The sequence below is a fragment of the Indicator indicator genome, chromosome 2, assembly GCF_027791375.1.
Source record: "Indicator indicator isolate 239-I01 chromosome 2, UM_Iind_1.1, whole genome shotgun sequence".
Lineage (NCBI taxonomy): Eukaryota > Metazoa > Chordata > Aves > Piciformes > Indicatoridae > Indicator > Indicator indicator.
Window position 1 is genome coordinate 30,375,822 of NC_072011.1, and position 18,538 is coordinate 30,394,359.

The following is an 18,538-nucleotide window of genomic DNA, read 5'->3' on the forward strand; positions in this document are numbered from 1 at the left end:
CGGTAAGGGCTATAATGCATTTCAGGAATATAGAATTTGAAAATGCTTTCCACAGCATTACTCAGTAAGCGAAGACCTAAAAATACTTCACTAGGAGCATTAGGCCTGCTTTAGTGAGCAGATGGTAGAAGAAAAATCGAAGTACAAAAAATAACCCATTCTGCTTACATTATTTCATTAGATTCTAATATTACTTTACAAGCACATTGATGAAATATGGTAATTTACCCAAAACCCCAAGATTTCTGTATCCTTACCTTCTGTATCTAAAGTAAGTATTTGGGATTTTGTGTTTTGCTTCTTTAACATCCACATTCTTGAGCACTTTGTGTTTGTGCTCTGCGTGGTGATCTCAACTGTCTCAAGGCAGCATCTCCATACTGAATACCCGAACCCATCCTTTCTGGATCCAGTTCTCCTGATGAGAAACAAAACGGTCACAAGAAGACGGATCACGTGCAAATGACACATTCCAATTTAACTGACAACATCAGTTAAAAAAAGGCATAATGACATTCTGCTTCAGTTACGGAGAGATCTACTGCAATTCTGTTTACTTTTAGGCAATTCCAAACCTTTATCATCAACACAAGGGGTTTGTCTGTGAGTTAGGTTCACAGAAACGTGTTGGTACCATGTTTAACAAGGGCAACGTTCAAAACGTTTTCTGTGAACACTGTTAAAGAAAACCTGCTTTCAGAGACTAATATGCAAAGAAAGTAGTACTGCAGATATCAAGCCAAATAAAAATGGATCAATCTAACAGCAGAATTGCATAAAGCCCTATCCACAGAGGGAATGATCTCAACCATGCATACTTCTGGTATCCACTTCTGCCTACTCCATATCCTGGAGTGTGTTCTGGAGAAGTGTTCGTGTAGCTGTTATGGAGGAATGGCCAAGATTAGAAACATTTGGTCTGAAAAAAAAAAAAAAAGGGAAAAAAACCCAACAACACAGAATCCCTCTGAATAATTCAGATCACTTATTTCAGGTTCATCACACACATATGAACACTTTGTAAGTTAGCAGATCAGCCCGTTGTAAGTTAGCTATCAACATGGTTCCCCCACACTAAGGGGATCAGTTCATAGCTTGAAGGCAGGGCTGCCATTCAAAAAAAAAGACCTCGGCCAAGCTAGAGGAACAGCCTATCAGAAACCTCATGAAACTAACTTACAGAGCTCAGCATCTGTGGTGGAACAACTCCAAGCACTGTTACAGGCTGGGGACTCAGTAGGTAGCATCAATTGATTAGCAGTGGGACACATTGCTACCTACCAATTTTCAGAGCAAGAAACAGCTACAGGGGGGGACTGTGGAATCTTTGTTCCTGGAGCACCTCAAAATATGCCTTGACAAGCCCTGGGCAAGTGCTCTCAATCTGAACCTGAATGTGCTTTAAACAGGAGGATGATCTACAGCCTTCCATAGGTTCTTTCCAGTCTCAATTTTTCCAGGACTCAGTGCCTGTGTGCTGGCACAAAGTAAACAAAGTACCTCACAGAAAATAGGATTTACTTCTGCATGATAAGGCCTCTTTAAATCAGTCATGGAACTACAGTATCATAAGAAACTAGCTATATTTTGTATTTTGGCTTGTGGTGGGATTGGTTTTGGTTTGTTTCATTTTCGTTGTCGTTGGGTATTCTGTTTGTTTGGGACTTTTTTTGTTTGTTTGCCTGTTTAAAATGAAAGCTGCTGTTTAGCATTGGTTTGATGCAGTAATCAGCAAATTCATATGAAAACACTGTATTTTTTTAATATAAAAAATTATGTTTGACATTCAAAATATGCAATCACAGTCTAAGACAGACTTTTCAATATGGCCAATATTTTAAACTCTGAAGATATCTAACAACTAGAAGATGAGATAGGAAAACTGGTGTGCAAATTAGCTATAATGTCACCTAACACTTATGAGCCTGTCTCCAATAGAAACCTACCCACTTGTACTGAGAAACTTCTGGTATATTTCTGCAAAAGTAAAAATGGTTTCAACCAAGAGGCAAGAAGGTCACTTCAGAGAAAACAGTTGCTAGGAAACTTTCGGTGTTTCTATTCAAATTCTTTAGAGTTTATTTCCTACTACATATGAGAAGCAGAATTAAAACTTTTGTCTTCCCTGATACTAAGTTTTTATTCTGCATTGCTAAAGGAGTCCAATGTCAGGGCTTGATGTTTGTAGGGAGACAGCAACCCACAGAACACGCAGCCTGCACTCAGAGCTGACTGTTAACACTGTGCAAAACCACCCATAATTCACACCACCACCCTTTAGATACACAGATCTGACTTAGACATCCATTCCTCCTAAAGCATGTGGGATGCACCTAAAAACCAAATGGGTTATTTTACCACAAAGAAATTTTGATTCTGTGGATTAATTCTATTAGAGAACTTTGAATGGTTGATATTACCATGTGAACTTTTAGTTTTCAGGAGAAAAAAGAAGAAAGAATATAAGTATCAATTTACCTGATTCAATTTTATTGAGTATTTTTCTTGCACACTGTACAAAGGCCTCTTCAACGTTTTCCCCTGTTAGTGCACTTGTTTCCAAGAACATCAGCTCTGAATTTGACACAAGAAAAACAATCTCAAAACAGTCTGGAATATCCAATACAGTAATTTAAAGCATGAAAGCTAGGAATACAAATTATCTTAAGAGCTGTTGTCAAAAACATGTCTTCAGACTGGTAATTCTGAATACTACAGCCCAGCTAATAGTCTTCTGCATCCATGCCATGCACTGAACTCAGTTTCCCATGACTAAAACTCACTGCTTCTAACTGCAGCACATCCCATCCAACATTATCTATGATCTACAGAATCCAAAAGATACTGAAAACTAGGAAATCACGCTCTTAATTTTCTCCTCAGCCCACTGGAGGCAAAGCAATACCTGACGTTGTTTTACATTTCCTAGGGAGTATATCTCCATGTAGAAGACACTCTAAGTAGCAGCTGTAAGTGGAAGTATCACTGGTATTGAGATGTAAACAGCATGTGCTTCTATCAGCACAGAGGCATCATTCTCTGTTTATGCCTCATGTGCTGCCAGAACTCTTTTCTGTAGATTTTTGACAACATACAGTGAGAAAAATAGTCCCTGGCTACACAAAAAAAAAAAAAAAAAATTAAATATTAAGCATCTCTGAATGCCACATGAAGACTTTGTACCACTTACCATTTTCTTGTGCAAACCGAGATGCTTCTAAAAAAGTAACTTCACGATCTGCATCAAGATCCTTTTTGTTTCCACAAAGAATAATCACAATATTTTGACTTGCTAACATTCTGGCATCCGTCAACCAATTAGTAAGCGCATTGTAGGTTTCCCGGCTACGTAGAAAATGACATCCTTTATTGGAATACACTCCTTGCTTGTGAACAGATCACTCTACTAAAACTCAGAAGGCAAATCTGTATTTGTGGCAAACAACAAATTGCTGCTAGTCAGGCAAGTCATCTCTACACATCTCAATATGCCAGCTATGAACTAGGAAGAGTACCAAGTTCCTTCATGCAACTATCTAAAAGTTTGAAGTTTTTAAAAAGCAAATTTAAACTTAACAACAATATATAAATAAGTATACATAATTATAAAATACCTTGTTCATGTGAAAAGCTAAAATTTTAAGCAGTGATGTAGGTTCAGCCTTTTGTGCATTAATTTGTGGGGTGACAGTGAGCTGAATTCAATTGATAAAGTTTCAGGTGAGATTGAAAGAATTTACCACATTTATGTAGAATTGCTCCTGAATATGTCAAGACCAATAATACTGCAGACTATTACCCTGCACACACCATTAGCCATTGTAGTGGTGGTCACAGATAACACTTTCAAGCAGTAAGACTGAAAAATGAGTCCAACTGACCTTAAGAGCAATGCAAATATTTCAAAGACTGCTCAGAGGAGAAGAGGTCACTCACAGGACAAAAAACAACAGCTCTAGAGAGTCATCGTTAACCAACACCAAAATTATCTGACAAGTATCGGTCAATGGTGGCCAGGAAACAAATGTGGAAATACCTGATGGCATTCCATTGGCTGCTTAGAATATTAAAATTTTATAAAATGCACATATGAACACAATTTTGGGCTACAGTTAAGGAATGTATAGGTAAAGCTAGCCAGAAGATGACCTGTTATACCAGCATACTAAGAAGTGGTTTCCACAAATAGGGTTGTACCACCTTGCTTAAAAGTGGCTGAAGTCTGCTCTTAGTTTCTGTTGCAAGGCTTCTTGAGCCAGTGGTTGCATGTAGTCCACCATGATTAAAACAGCTACTGGGAGGCCAGTTCCCCTGTATTTGTCTAACCCCTTGAGGATGGTTACATTTAAGACATTCACAATATTTCATGTATACAAGTTCCAAAACTTAAACACACACTAAAACAGAAGTACTTTTCATAATTATTTTCTTTTCTTCCTGCCCATTCTCTGATTAGGTGGGAGGAATCACTATGTGTTAATTGTATCCAGTAATGTATAAGAGATTTTACCTGGTTATGTCATAGACAAGCAAAGCACCTGCAGCTCCTCTATAGTAACTCCTTGTTACAGACCTGAAATAAAAGTATAGATTTACATTTCTGTAATACCTTCATTGTTTTAAATCTGGGTCAATATAATGCAATCTATACCATGAAACAAAATTCTCATTTACATATTTAAAATAAAATGTGTCTTTTTGACAGCATTCTCAGCTCTGTGGCAGTAGACTACTCACACATAGCCCTGTCACTAAATATAACCACACAGGGATTCTCAAAGTCCATTTTAACCTGTTTGCTGCTGAAGCTACACGTGTCACCATACTATATTGCCTGGTACAGAACTGGGAGCTGATGGCATTGCCATAATCATCATCATTAATCACCATAATCATGATTAACTTATGTTTGAACTCTCAGCATGAGAAGAAAATGAGAAAAGTAATTGTAATTGAACAATGTAAGACTCCTCAAGCTGAAGAGAAGAAGGCAAGGAAAGTAAAAGCAAAACATCCCTGCTAATTATGCAGAGGTGTGATCAGCCTTAAAAAGAAAAGAATTAGATTGATTATAAAAAACAGGAAAAAATGGCTTGCAATCTGTGGGCACTTTGAACTTGAGAGAGCAGAATGTGCACAAGCCACTGAAAGTACAGAACCTCCAAGCTCCTCAGAATCCCAGGGTATCTGGCCAACACACTGAAGAGATCTCATTAATGGAGGCTACAAAGCACCTGCTCAGCTTTATCTAGTCACAGACATATCCAAAGAACTTCTCTAATACAGGACCTGACTTGCTGCTCATTACTCTGACTTCTACAACTGTATAGTTAGCCACTGCCCTCCCCCAACCAGAGAAACTTCCCACACACACCCCAGCCCCCCCCAAAAAAAATACAAAACCCAGAAGTCCTGTTTGATGGTGAATGTATCAGACACACTAGATCTTTATTTGGTTTGATAGATGCCTCAGATGTGTGACAGTTAAAATACAACATTATTTTAACCACAGTATATTGGTGGTTGTAAGCTAACAAATACATTGCTGCTTCTTTAAGAAACTTAAAGAGACCTCCTCAGTCCGCTAGAAGTGCATTTATCCAGCGAACTTGGTAACTAATTTATTTCTTCTTCCCTGCTAAAAGAACATTATACTATGAAATTGTTTTCGGGCAAATTGTGCACAGCTTACAACTTCCTGACATTTACTTTTTCCAGCCAATAGAAGGTCTTCAAAACAGAGTTAAGCACACAACTAAAAAAACCTGTTCTGAGTTTGGCTGGTGAACAAACCTTTAGCTACATGTTCTACTCATACTTTAACTATCACAGAAAATACCCCCAAAAAAGAGCAGAAGCTCAGACCCTGCAAGGCAGCTTTGCTTTGCTTCAGTCAGTAGATGTATGTTGCCATGTCCCAGTTGGAAGATCTGGCAATCTGGCATAGTTAATAATATGAAAGCATACAATTGACCAAGAAGCTACGCCTAACTTATAAACAGGGATAAACAATACCCAATACCCACAGCAACAATTTAATAACAAACACTTAATAAAATAATTGAAAAGGGTACCTGAATCTCTCTTGTCCTGCTGTATCCCATATCTGCAATTTTACATATTTACCACCAACGTTTATGATCTTTGAACCAAATTCCACTCCTATAGTATGATTTGAGTCATCTTTGACTACAAAAAAAGAAATAGGGCCCAACTTATTTGGAGAATATTTAGTGTGAATAGTTTTTTTTTTTTACATAATCCTATTTAGGAATAATTGAAACACCTCTGTCTTCAAATTACAAAATTATTTCCTGAACTATCAAACCCAGTGCCACTTGTAACTCTACTGCCACCATGCAGAAATAAATGTTCTTGTAATTTCTGAACAGCTTATTCAATGCAAAATTACTAAGAAGTCCTGCCTTACAGAATTTCCAGTTCACATTGGTAAGTGGCAAGATAACTGTACACTTCCCCCCCCCCCCAGCTACTTCTTAAAGCACAAAACTAAGATACTTTCCTTTGTACACCCATGGTATCACAAATTCTCTGCAATATGCAACTGCCCTTACTAGAAGTAAGGACACGGTTCAATCAGAATCATGCCACATTCGTTAGTGATTACACATTATTATCCTAGAGCTATTCCTCAAGAGATAGGATGAATTACCATTCAGTTGAGAAAGATAAGTCACCTTAGATTTACAAGGATTTCTAAAGGCATATTATTTTTGTTCAATCATCATGCTAAATGCACTACCTAACTGAAAATTTATATCAACTATTTATCTCTAAATAACATTCACAATTGAGTCTCTACCAGCATTTATCATAAAACACAGTCCTTAGACTCTTCATGGTTTTTGTTATTTAAGAAAGAGATTAACAGGCTTTCTAGCTCTATTCAATTCAACTTTTGTTTCATCTACTCAGTATTTTTTCTATCTAAGTCATTACTATATACCTGGGGAAGCTTACAGCTGCATAATACAATAATCACAAAAGTAAGTCTGTATTTTCATCAACTGCTGGTTATATTTATTTGAGAGAAATAGAGAATACTGCTCAATATCAGGCTTTTGATAAGAGGCAAACAGTAGGCAAAAAATATTTACAGCATGGTTCTGAATGCAACTTTCAGTATAAACTTTCATCTGTACAAACAAGACAATTGTGAGAACTTCCACACAGAGAATAGATACTCGTTTTGGCACAGGCTTCATCTGTGGTACAAAGCAATGGAAAAGTCTTACTATACTTACATATACTTACATTTCTTTTCAATAAATTGGTGTAGTAAACAGGATTTTCCAGTTCCAGCATTTCCTATGACCAAGAACTTAAACAGGAAATCTGAAAATTGAAAGACAAAAAAAACCCCAAACCTGCTAAATTTTAGCATACACTCACATTTTTTTCACAAGACCAAGTACACAAGCCAGCACAAATGTAGTAATACCAGCCAGCACAGTCAGTACAAATGCCCTATATAATGTTGTTTCCTAAAATCAATGTGTTTCTATATTTGTAATTTTTTTTTTGTTATTTTATTCACATTAACTTGAGCTTCTCTATATTAACTGCTTAATACTTTGTTTTAATACTTGTAGAGATGGAACAGCTACAATATTTTCGAACAAAATTTACATGCAAGAGGTAATTCTTATTCTGGGACACCTGCTTTCACGTTTCTTCCACCTGGTAAATTTAGATACAAGTACTTCTGGCACATTACATATTTATGAGCCTTTTACATCACTGTTCATTAGGAATACATGTATTCAGGTTCATTTGTAGTGTTTCAACAGTTACATATAACGCTTTAACACAACCTCTCTCAGATCTGCTTTCAGCTTGGCTAAAGACTGAAGAACACTTCCTTATCTTACCACTCTCAAACATATACACTATTAATAAACTGTGATTAGGAACTTTACAACTCCTTCTCTTAGGATATAGCCATCAAGGCAGCCTTTAAAGTTTGTGCAAGATTCATTATTTATTTTTCTACCAAGAGCAGCTTTAACAGTCGCCTTTACAACTTTTAGTTTCTCTTACAAACACGGAACATCTCCAGAAGTCATCAAGAAAGCACTGAATGAAAAGAACTAAGAGTGAAATATCAACAAAAATAAAAACATTAATTTCATTAACAGTGTTCAGCCTTCTATGATGTTGTAACAGAATGGGTAGATGCAGGGAGACCAGTGGATGTAGTCTACCTTGACCTTAGTAAGGCTGTCTCCCACAACATCCTTGTGAGTAAGCTCAGGAAGTGTGGGATAGAAGAGCAGTCAGTGAGATGGATTAGGAACTGGTTACACAATGGAGTCCCAAGAGTGGTGGTCAATGGTGCCAAGTCCAGCTGGAGAGCTGTGACTAGTGGACTCCCCCAGGGATCAGTGCTGGGTCTGGTCCTGTTCAACATCTTCATTAATGACACTGATGAAGGGACAGACAGACAGACAGTCTGCTCAGCAAGTTTGCTGATGATACCCAACTGGGAGGCTTGGCTGATACACCTGAAGGCTGTGCAGCCATTCAGTGAGACTTGGTCAGACTGGAGAGCTGGGCAGAGAGGAACCTAATGAGGTTCAACAAGGATAAATGCAGAGTCCTGGATCTGGAAAGGGACAATAAACTGCACCAGCACAGGTTAGTGATCTGCTGGAGAGCAGCCCAGTGGTGAAGGACCTGGGAGTCCTGGTGGACAAGAAGTTATCCATGGGTCAGCAATGTGTCCTTGTGGCCAAGATGGCCAATGGGATCCTGGGGTGCATTAAGAGACGTGTGTCCAGCAGATCAAGGGAGGTTCTCCTCCCACTCTACTCTGACCTGGTGAGACCTCACCTGGAATATTGCATCCAGTTTTGGGCTCCCCAGTTCAAGAGGGACAAGGATCTACTGGAGAGAGTCCAACGGAGAGCTACCAGGATGATTAAGGGACTGGAGCATGTGCCCTACGAGGAGAGGCTGAGAGACCTGGGGCTTTTTAGTCTGAAGAAGACTGAGAGGGGATTTATTAAATGTTTATAAATACCTGAGGGCTGGGTGTCAAGAGGGAGGGGACAGGCTCTTCTCCGTTGCACCCTGTGATAGGACAAGGGGCAATGGATATAAACTACAACATTACACGAGGAGAAACTTCTTCACTGTGAGGGTCACAGAGCACTGGAACAGGCTGCCCAGAGAGGTTGTGGAGTCTCCTGCTCTGGAGACTTTCCAGACCCATCTGGATGCATTCCTGTGTGACCTGTGCTAGATTCTATGGCTGGACTTGATGATCTTCAAAGGTCCCTTCCAACCCTTAACATCCTATGATCCTATGAATTGCAAAATGGTTTACAGAGACACTGACTCAGGGGATGGGAAGTCAAAGCACTGATACGTTATCAGAACCTCATTTGAATTTTTAGTTCTACAAATCAAATTTAACACACACACACACAAATCTCCGCATGCTCATTCCATTTTATGTAGGAATTGTCATCTGTTATGCTACCTCATAAACACCCCCCAGGCAATGGTAAAAGCAACAGGCAAGTTTATCACATGGTAAAAAAATTCCAATTGTTGAAAAGTTAAAAACATACAGCTATGAGTCTTAGGATTTGCCACCACCCTTCATCTTGACCTGTCTTCCAAATTGTATTTACATTTTAAAATGAAGGATTTTTTTACATTTTACCTTTGTATGATTTTTCTTGTTTGAAATGTTGTAGCAGACTTGGTAGAGATTGTGTATTCTACCCTTCTCAGAAAGAGATTACTGTTGCTCACAAATGTGACCACTAACACACTCAAGACATTCTGTTCCAAGCTTCTCTCATTCTTGACGCCCCCACCCAGCTGCTCATGCTTTCTGGATGAAGGAAAAAAAAAAGTTACAAAAAGCATTTTGCTTCAGGTTGTGAAAATTTTGTGTGTTATCTCCTGTAAAGAATGGAATTTTATGTCATCTCAACTGCAAAACACACCAAAGCCGAGAACACTTCATTCTATCAAATTTTTATTGCTAGTATGAAATGAAGACATCATAAATAGCTCCAAAGTGTTAGATGAATAAAAAAATTCACCTCTGCAAGAAAGCCAAGGTTCTCTTTTTATGGAGCATTTAAATGTAAGCAAGTAGCTGCCTTGTGTAATTTTTTGTATATTTAAACTACTGTGGGTGTATGTAATCTCACTGGGTTTATCACTTTCAGAGAGTTCCCCCAAATGTGAGATGTTCTGTGACACAGTCACAGTTAAAGTAATCTGTTTCTCTGCAGGAGTTTTTTGTTTTTAAAAATATGAAATCCATTAAAACTGGTTCTCCTATAGATCTACTGAATGTTGTTGAGATTTTCTTGTTAAAAACAACTACAAAGTTCACATCTACTTTCCTTTTTTCCAAGAAAGACTCATTATTGACAGCAGTGTTAAAGGTACTGCCAAAATAAACCAGGAAAATGATAAACCCAAAGCTCTATTCCTACACTGATTTGCTCTCCAAATGTAAGCACTGGTTGTGAAATGTGGTTCATCAAGCCATACTTGTGCGACCCACAAAACCATGCTGAACAGCAAATCTAACACACTGCTCCGTTCTCCACGGACAGACTGAAGGCCAGCAAGGAGCTGAGACAACAGAGTCACTGTCAGGGACTGACCTGGAACAGCTTCAGAACAGCAGAGTATTTTTCCTGAGATGCTTTAAGTTGAAGGGCTGTATACTTTGCTCCGAGAGCCAAGGTAATATTTGGGGATTTTATATTCACATCTTCAAATTGGTAACATATTCTAGCAACACCACCACTATTCCTATCAAAATTCTACTGCGCCTGACAACTTGAAAAGGGAATCTTTCCCACAAATAAATCTCTTAAATGCAGCCTCAGTACCTGCTTAGGTGATAGACAAAAAGCAGCAAACAGCTGAAACTACAGCTACATTTCACTTGTTCACAATATGAAAATAAGAGAAATGTGTTTTATATTACCATTGTTATGGAAATATCAAAATCTTATAATAATAATAATAAACAACAAACCCCCCTGCAGAACCCCACCAAACTCTCAGCACCGAAGGCAGCAGTGTTCCCAAACGCATGTAGTCTTGTAAATGACATTTTGAATTTACATACATACATACATAACATATAACACATAAATGTGCTTGTAGAAGTTTAAAATCCAGTTTTATATAAATTGTTCAAAATAGCAAAAGGCTTTTAGACTTCTAGCAGTTTATCCAGAAGCACTAGATAATGCATTTCAGGAAATATGGAATACTTTGCACATTTAATCAACTGCAAGGAAGGACAATAAAAGCAATCTGCCCATACTAGAAGTCACAAATATCTATATTTAACAAGTTTTTTTTAAGTTCATGGCCTACTATACTAATGAGTTGAGAACAGGAAAAATATTTTTCATTTTATTATTCTCGAACTTCTTTCTTATAATGTCATTCTGTGTGATAATGGGAACCACATTAAGTTTTTGTAATTTTTTTAAAAAATTCATTTAAGACATGAAATATATTCTTTGAACAATGCAGATACATCTAAAAATCTATCCCAGTGCAGAAACACTGAAACTAAATTAGATTGGACAGATAGTTTCTCAGAGCCCAAATGTAACATCAACTGTGCACTCACACTTGGGAAAAACTTCTATATATTCATTCTTTGCAATGTCACCAAATGCAACACAGTGTTTGCACTACTGCTCAGTTGCTCTAGCTTTTCTTTTTGGTGTCCTCTTCCCACTCTTCCCAGAGGAGCTCATTTCATAGCTTTTGTTTTGTTTTGATTGACAAAGCAGCTCTGAGCTCCAACATTTTAGTTAGCTGCCGCAGCTGTCACCCTAGAGAAGTTTTCTTTTGAATTCTGTTGTTTCTTCTTCATAGGAAAGCTGAAAAGCAACATCATTCAGATGTTACAAACCATGCTAACTAATGAAAAGGTCCAGAAAAGTTAAAATACTTTGCCTATAAATAAGATCATCATCATCATGCAGAAAGGATTTAGGACGAAAACTGAACGCTGTGACAAAAGGAAAAAGCGTTACAAGACATGGGCTAAAGAAAGAATAGAGAGATGAGATAGCAAAGCACGGCTGTTTAAGGAAATAAGCTGAGGGGGAAAAAAGGAGACAGTTGTGGGCTTTGAGTCAAGTACCAGCAAGAACAGATGGTTGATGAGGAAACCACCCCCACATCCAACCTCCTCCTTTGACTGAAGTTTGCTTCAGGAGAAGGAATAACTGAGCAGCTTCTGAGACACTGCACCTTAGTCTTTAAAAGATCATGAGAATTAAGTTGTTTCTTAAATGCTTGCTAATACAGGAGTGGGGAAGGAACACCAAACTATATTCTCACTTTCAGCTTTGTCTTCCAAATTCTTGATAAAGAGTAGAACTTATATTCACTAATGCTGACCCTTTGCATCCACTGGCACAACGACCCCCTAACGTCTAAAGGTCTTATAGTGGTTAGACGTTTATTTTGCAGAAATCTGCGTAAGGAAAGAGCACTCTGAAGCATTCCTACCAGCATTTGTTGTCTCTAAAGGTGAAAAAACAAAAGAAAAAAAAAAAAAGAGGAGCCATTTTCCCTGCGTAGTCCTTTCTCTAGCAATAAGAGCTGACAAGATAAAAAGGTAAAAGAAAGAAACTTGGCCCTGTTCTCATCTGCATAATGAATGCCCAAAGAGGAAAGACCTGATTCCTTACAAGCAAGAGAGCTATGCCCTCTAAGCAACAGAACCATATTTGAAATAAACTGCAGGCCTTGGGTGATAAATGCAGGGATCATCAGAGAAGTGGAAGGGAATGGCATAGGGAGAAAAGGATGAATGAAGTTGTCCACACCAAAAAGGATTATTATTTTTTAAATGGACAGAAAACTATACATTCCCTGACAATGACAGAGATTATAAACTTATGTGGCCAGACAGAGTAGTAGATACTGGTAGAGAAAACACAGGTAAGTAGAGACCAAAGAGTTTTGACTGTAATGTTACATATCACATTCTTCTAGCTTTCTATCATTTAAAATCTAAAGGTTGCTTTGCATTTGCTTGTTAAGGGTAAGGTACTTCTATGTCAGTCTATAATTACCATAACACAAGCCCATACACATTTTGCACAGTTGAAAGCAACCATGTCCAGAGAAGGACCATGAGGATCATCAGAGGGCTGGAGCACCTCTCCTATGAAGACAGACTGAGAGAGTTGGGGCTGTTCAGTCTGGAGAAGAGAAGGCTTTGAGGAGACCTTATTGTGGCCTTCCAGTATCTTAAGGGAGCCTACAAGAAAGCAGGGGAGGGACTTTGTAGGGTGTCAGGTAATGACAGAACTAGGAGGAATGGAACAAAAATAGAAATGGGTAGATTCAGATTGGATCAGTCAGCAAGAAATTCTTCACCATGAGGGTAGTGAGACATTGGAACAGGTTGCCCAGGGAGATGGTAGAAGCCCCATCCCTGGAGGTTTTTAAGGCCAGGCTGGATGTGCCTCTGGGCAACCTGATCTAGTGTGAGGTGTCCCTGCCCATGGCAGGGGGGGTGGAACTAGGTGATCCTTGAGGTCCCTTCCAACCCTAACAATTCTATGATTCTATGTGTTGTTAAATGGTAAGTCTCTACAGTGAGGCCACTGCATCTGAGAAAACTCATGTTGAAAGAATTTTCCTATGAATAAGAGATTTGTTTCCAATGTTACAAGATAAACTGTTTAAAGAATGACACTCCTCTCCCCAAAACAGCAGTAAAATGTTCTTTCTAAACATAGTCTCAAAATTAACACGGTTTTCTTGTATTTACAATTGTTTTAGGGTTTTTTTTTGGGGGGGGGGGGGGTACTTTGTAAGGGAAATAAATTGATCACATGGGAAAAGGATAAAGAGATTAGAATGAAGAACAGATATACAACTGACCAGATAGAGCTAGAGGAGAGAAAACATGGTTTCTGAACAAACCATTTAATGCCAAGACCGTGAGAGGCTACAGATCTCAGTTTGAAAAGAGGGAAAAGACAAGAATCACAATAAGGGACAAAAACAATTGGGAAAACTGTGAACAGAAAAGCTTCAAAGTAGACAGAATCTGACACAGAGAAAAAAACTCCAGAAGGAAAAAGAAAAATCAGGAAGACATATGTAAATTACCCGAAATGTATAATAAAGTATGATAGGCAGAAAGGACAGAGCAGAGGAAAGACTTTATTTCTTATGGATGGAGAAAAATACTGAAAAACATACCCCCCTTTCAAAGGGAAGAGAAGTTGAAACCTCACAGTAAAATTAAAGTCGCATAAAAGACAGCAAAATGACATTGAAAGAAACTCAACCAACAAACCACCAACCACTTTCCTGAGTCTATCCACATGGAATGAAAAACTTGAGGTTACATAATTAGAATGGGTCATAATCCATGTGATATTAGTTAAAATTCAGTTCATGAATAAGTATCTTCAAGAGCAGGGATTCTAGCACTGAGGTGACAATAACCACTACTTAGTCACTGAGGGGGGGGTCACTGTCCTAATACTTCTATCATCCTCGATGATCACTGTAACAGCTGGTCAGAAACAAACCTCTCTGTGCTGGGATAGTGAGCACATTAAATCCCAGAATGTTCATCCAGCAGAGAAGAGTCACAATGTCACCACATCATACTCTCTACTTTGAACTGTGAATTGGGCTGCTACATATATAGACAGGACACTGCAAAATTACATACTGATTACTCTTATGGCCAGAGATGGAATAGCCACTGTTAAATTTCATGTTGTAACTTTTTATTCTTCTATCTACTCGAAACCTTGACACTCTCAAGTACTCCAGCTCAGAATTTTTGTAGCTTGTGTATGAATAGGACAAACATTGAAACTCAAAAGAGAAATATACCAAACAAGAGTTTGCACACATAAGGAACAACCCACAACTACAAACTTTCAATTTTAAGAGCTTGCTTTCTAGAACAGTAAAACTTTCTGAAATTATCAACAGCTACATTGGGCTTAAACCTGCTACTTTGCGTCACTGTGACAATATGAAAAATGTTGAAATGTATTTGTTTAGGATATAATAATCTATTTAGTTTTCTTATATTAGAACATGGGAAGAAGAGCACCACTGAAATTATCTCCATCATCTTTCACTGCATACCAATCAATTTCCTTAGGGACTATTACAAGCACAGCCAAAGCGATCCCAGGTCTTGATCACAATAGTTCAGAGCGTGAAGAATTAGTTCAAACTCAAATCTAGATCTACAAAGCACATGTGTGTTCTACATATAAATTTTACATGTTTCAAGAAAATAAGAAGCAGGGTCTTAATCACGGAATCATTTCAGTTGGAAAAGACCTTTAAGATCATCGAGTACAACCATTATTTAACTACCAAGCATGGTGGTAAACCATGTCCCTTAGCACCATCTGTGAGTCTTTTAAACACCTCCAGTGATGGGGATTCAACCAACTCTCTGGGATGCCTGTTCCAATGTTTAATAACTCTTTTACACCAAAGCACTGATCACTGAGACAAAACATCTTAAAGAGGTGTGGCTAGGGTATTGAAAATAAACTGACTTACACAGCAAAAATAATCAAGTCAGTTAGCCTACTAGTAAGCACACCTGATGGCCGTGCCAGCCTCCCCCACAGGTAGTAGAGTTATTGTATCTAGTTTTGCTTTAATTAACCAAAGTATTCCTTATTTTAGGGACTCTGCTCTAAAAGCAGGAAAACACAAGTCCATCTCTAAACTCTGAACAACTACTGAAGGTAAGATGTTGCAACAAATCTAGAAAATGACAAGTGAAAATCACAGTATTAAATTCTGATCTTACTCTCCAACAATCCCATCACACAGACTTTCAACATATTTATATGCATGACGCTGTTTTTCTACTGCTAAATATTACAGATCTGTATGTGATGGAAAAGGGTGGGGAAAAAAATGAGCCGAGATGTTTCAAGATGAGTTATAAAGAAGAGAAATGAACACAATTCAGTCGCTTCCCATCTCAACCCAGCCAGCAATACCAGTGCTGCCTACATTTTTGACTCCTCGCTTCTGCATGATGCTTCCCTGTAAAAGCACTGACACACCCTGTCAGCGCCTCACTCCAGCGCACTCCTTTGCATGTTTTTCTACCAGTAGCAGTTAGACATCCTTGCCAACATCGGAACGGATGAACGTTATTCACTGATCTCTGTCCCATAACTCACTCTCACAATCAGATCTTTCCAATGCTTGCACATCTATCACACCAGGATCAAATCCTAACTTGAGCCTCTACAGAACACAGTCTCAACCCAATTAAAGAAACCGGCGAACACACACTGCAACTTTTCTTCCGAATGCAAGTGTCTATGCTCCCTTGCTTAGATTCCACTCACACTTCAACATCTCCACATTATGAAAGATCATTTTGAGCACTCACTGCCGTGTCAGCCCCGGCACCAAAGGGCGAGGATGGCACTATGGTGCACACAGCTCACAAGAGCAGGTAAAAAGCAGGAACAGCGGCCGGCAGCTGCACTGCTCACGCCACACCAGTTCAGACCCCGCTCCGCCGCCGCCTCTCTATACCGGCCGTCACCTCGCTCCTTAGGAGGTGACTGCCCGGGCCCAGGCCCACTCCTCGAGAAGAGGAGTAGGGTCCCCTTATCCCACCCTGTTCCTACCGTAGGTCTCGGACATGGCAGACTGCGACATTCCAGGAGCGGTGAGCCGCACTCCTCCCCCTGCCCTGCCCGGCGACGGTGCGCTGCGGCCCGGCAGAGCCGAGCGAGCGGACCAGGAGGGAATCGGAAGAGCCAAGGCAGCCCCGGCCCCGCTCAGCCCCTCCAGCGCACGCGCGCGCACACCACCACGCCTCCTGCCGGCTGCGGCGGGGAGGGCCAAGGGGCGCGAGCTCTGCTTCCTGGCGCCGGCGCAGCAGGCGCGCGCCCAGCCTTCCTGCCCGCCCCTCGGCAGTGCCTCCGTCTGCCCTCCCCGAAACAAGCCTCACGTGCGCGTCTGGCCGGAGGCGGTGGGCATGGCGGTCGTGACTCCGTGCACCTCAAGCCTCCCTCATCCCAACCCACCTCCTTCCTCGTTGTCGCAGGATGAAGGTGTCTGCGTGATGGTGGAGATTCCCCTGTTCTTCCTGCAAAATGTACCAGCTGGGGAGGATGCTGCGTGCTGTCTGGCTGCCTTCGGGAGAAATGGGGTCTGGAATCCGAAGAGATTCCTGCTACTGAGCACACAAACGTAGTTTGTTTTCCTTCCCTCCTGGTGCAGAACTTCACTGAGACAGTTCCTCCTGAAAACTGTCCAACTTCAGTCCTAAAATCATAGAGCGGTCTGGTTTGGAAGGGACCTCTACAGGTCATCTAGTGCATGTGCCCTGCAGTAAGCCTGTGCTCAGGGCCCAGTCCAACCTGACCTTGAATGCTTTCAGGAATGGGGCTTCTGCCATCTCTTTGGGCATCCTTTGTGTAAAAAATGTGTTCTTTATATCTAGTTACATCTGCTTTCTTTTAGTTTAAAACCATCACCTGTTGCAACACGTCCTGCTAAAAAGACTGTTCCCAGCTTTCTCATAGGCCCCCTTCAGGTACTGGAAGGTTGGTATAAGGTCTTCCTGGAGTCTTCTCCAGTCTGAACAGCTTCAACTCTCTCCTTCACAGGAGCTCTCTGATAATTTTTCTGGCCCTGCCCTGGCCCTGGTCAAGCAGGCGTATTTCTTATGCTGAGGATTCCAGAGGTGGACACAGTACTCAAGTGAGATCTCACTAGACTGGAGTGGAGGGGCAGAATCACCTCTGTTGACCGTGCATCATAGAATCATAGAATCAAGAAGGCTGGAAGAGACCTCAAAGATCATTGAATCCAACCTGTCACCCTAAACCTCATGACTATCTAAACCATGGCACCAAGTGCCACGTCCAATCCCCTCTTGAACACCTCCAGGGATGGTGACTCCACCACCTCCCTGGGCAGCACATTCCAATGGCCAACCACTCTCTCTGTGAAGAACTTTCTCCCCACCTCCAGCCTAAACCTCCCCTGGCGCAGCTTGAGACTGTGTCCTCTTGTTCTGGTGCTGGTTGCCTGGGAGAAGAGACCAACCCCCTCCTGGCTACAACCTCCCTTCAGGTAGTTGTAAACAGCAATGAGGTCACCCCTGAGCCTCCTCTTCTCCAGGCTAAACAGTCCCAGCTCCCTCAGCCTCTCCTCATAGGGCTTGTGCTCAAGGCCTCTCACCAGCCTCGTTGCCCTTCTCTGGACATGCTCATCTTTGGATGCAACCCAGGATATGGTTTCCCACATTGCTGGCTCATGTCCAGCTCTTTATCCACCAGTACCCACCCTGAAGTCTTCCTGAAGCTGCTCTCAATCCCTTCATGTCTATTCCGGATTCTTTGAAGTGCCATTGATCCTCCCACCCTGACAATTGCCAGCATTTCAGCCAAAGACTGAGCCTTTTGCTGCAAATCTCTTTGAGGTACATGATGTATAAAAACTAACAGATAGGGATTTGTTTTTCTTTTGTAGG

At 40.3% G+C, this 18,538-nt stretch overlaps 1 protein-coding gene across 1 annotated transcript; it reads right to left on the reverse strand.

The window, feature by feature from the left end:
• Nucleotides 1-302: 302 nt before the first annotated feature.
• Nucleotides 303-16,713, reverse strand: RAB4A (RAB4A, member RAS oncogene family). The gene is made up of 7 exons (XM_054395025.1): nucleotides 16,683-16,713; nucleotides 7,276-7,356; nucleotides 6,075-6,189; nucleotides 4,511-4,573; nucleotides 3,191-3,345; nucleotides 2,479-2,574; nucleotides 303-418 (listed from the first exon to the last, which is right to left on the reverse strand). The coding sequence occupies exons 1-7, from the start codon at nucleotides 16,711-16,713 to the stop codon at nucleotides 303-305; spliced, it is 657 nt and encodes a 218-aa protein (XP_054251000.1).
• Between the last annotated feature and the right edge of the window lie 1,825 nt (nucleotides 16,714-18,538).

What these genes read in the sequence shown, in the direction of transcription:
- RAB4A (XM_054395025.1), bottom strand. Translation starts at nt 16,713, where the DNA reads ATGTCGCAGTCTGCCATGTCCGAGACCTACG. An exon ending in CCAATTTATTGAAAAGAAAT is followed by an intron (nt 6,190 to 7,275) that starts GTAAGTATATGT and finishes CTTTTTTTGTAG; the next exon opens with TCAAAGATGACTCAAATCAT. An exon ending in TCGGTTTGCACAAGAAAATG is followed by an intron (nt 2,575 to 3,190) that starts GTAAGTGGTACA and finishes TGTCAAATTCAG; the next exon opens with AGCTGATGTTCTTGGAAACA.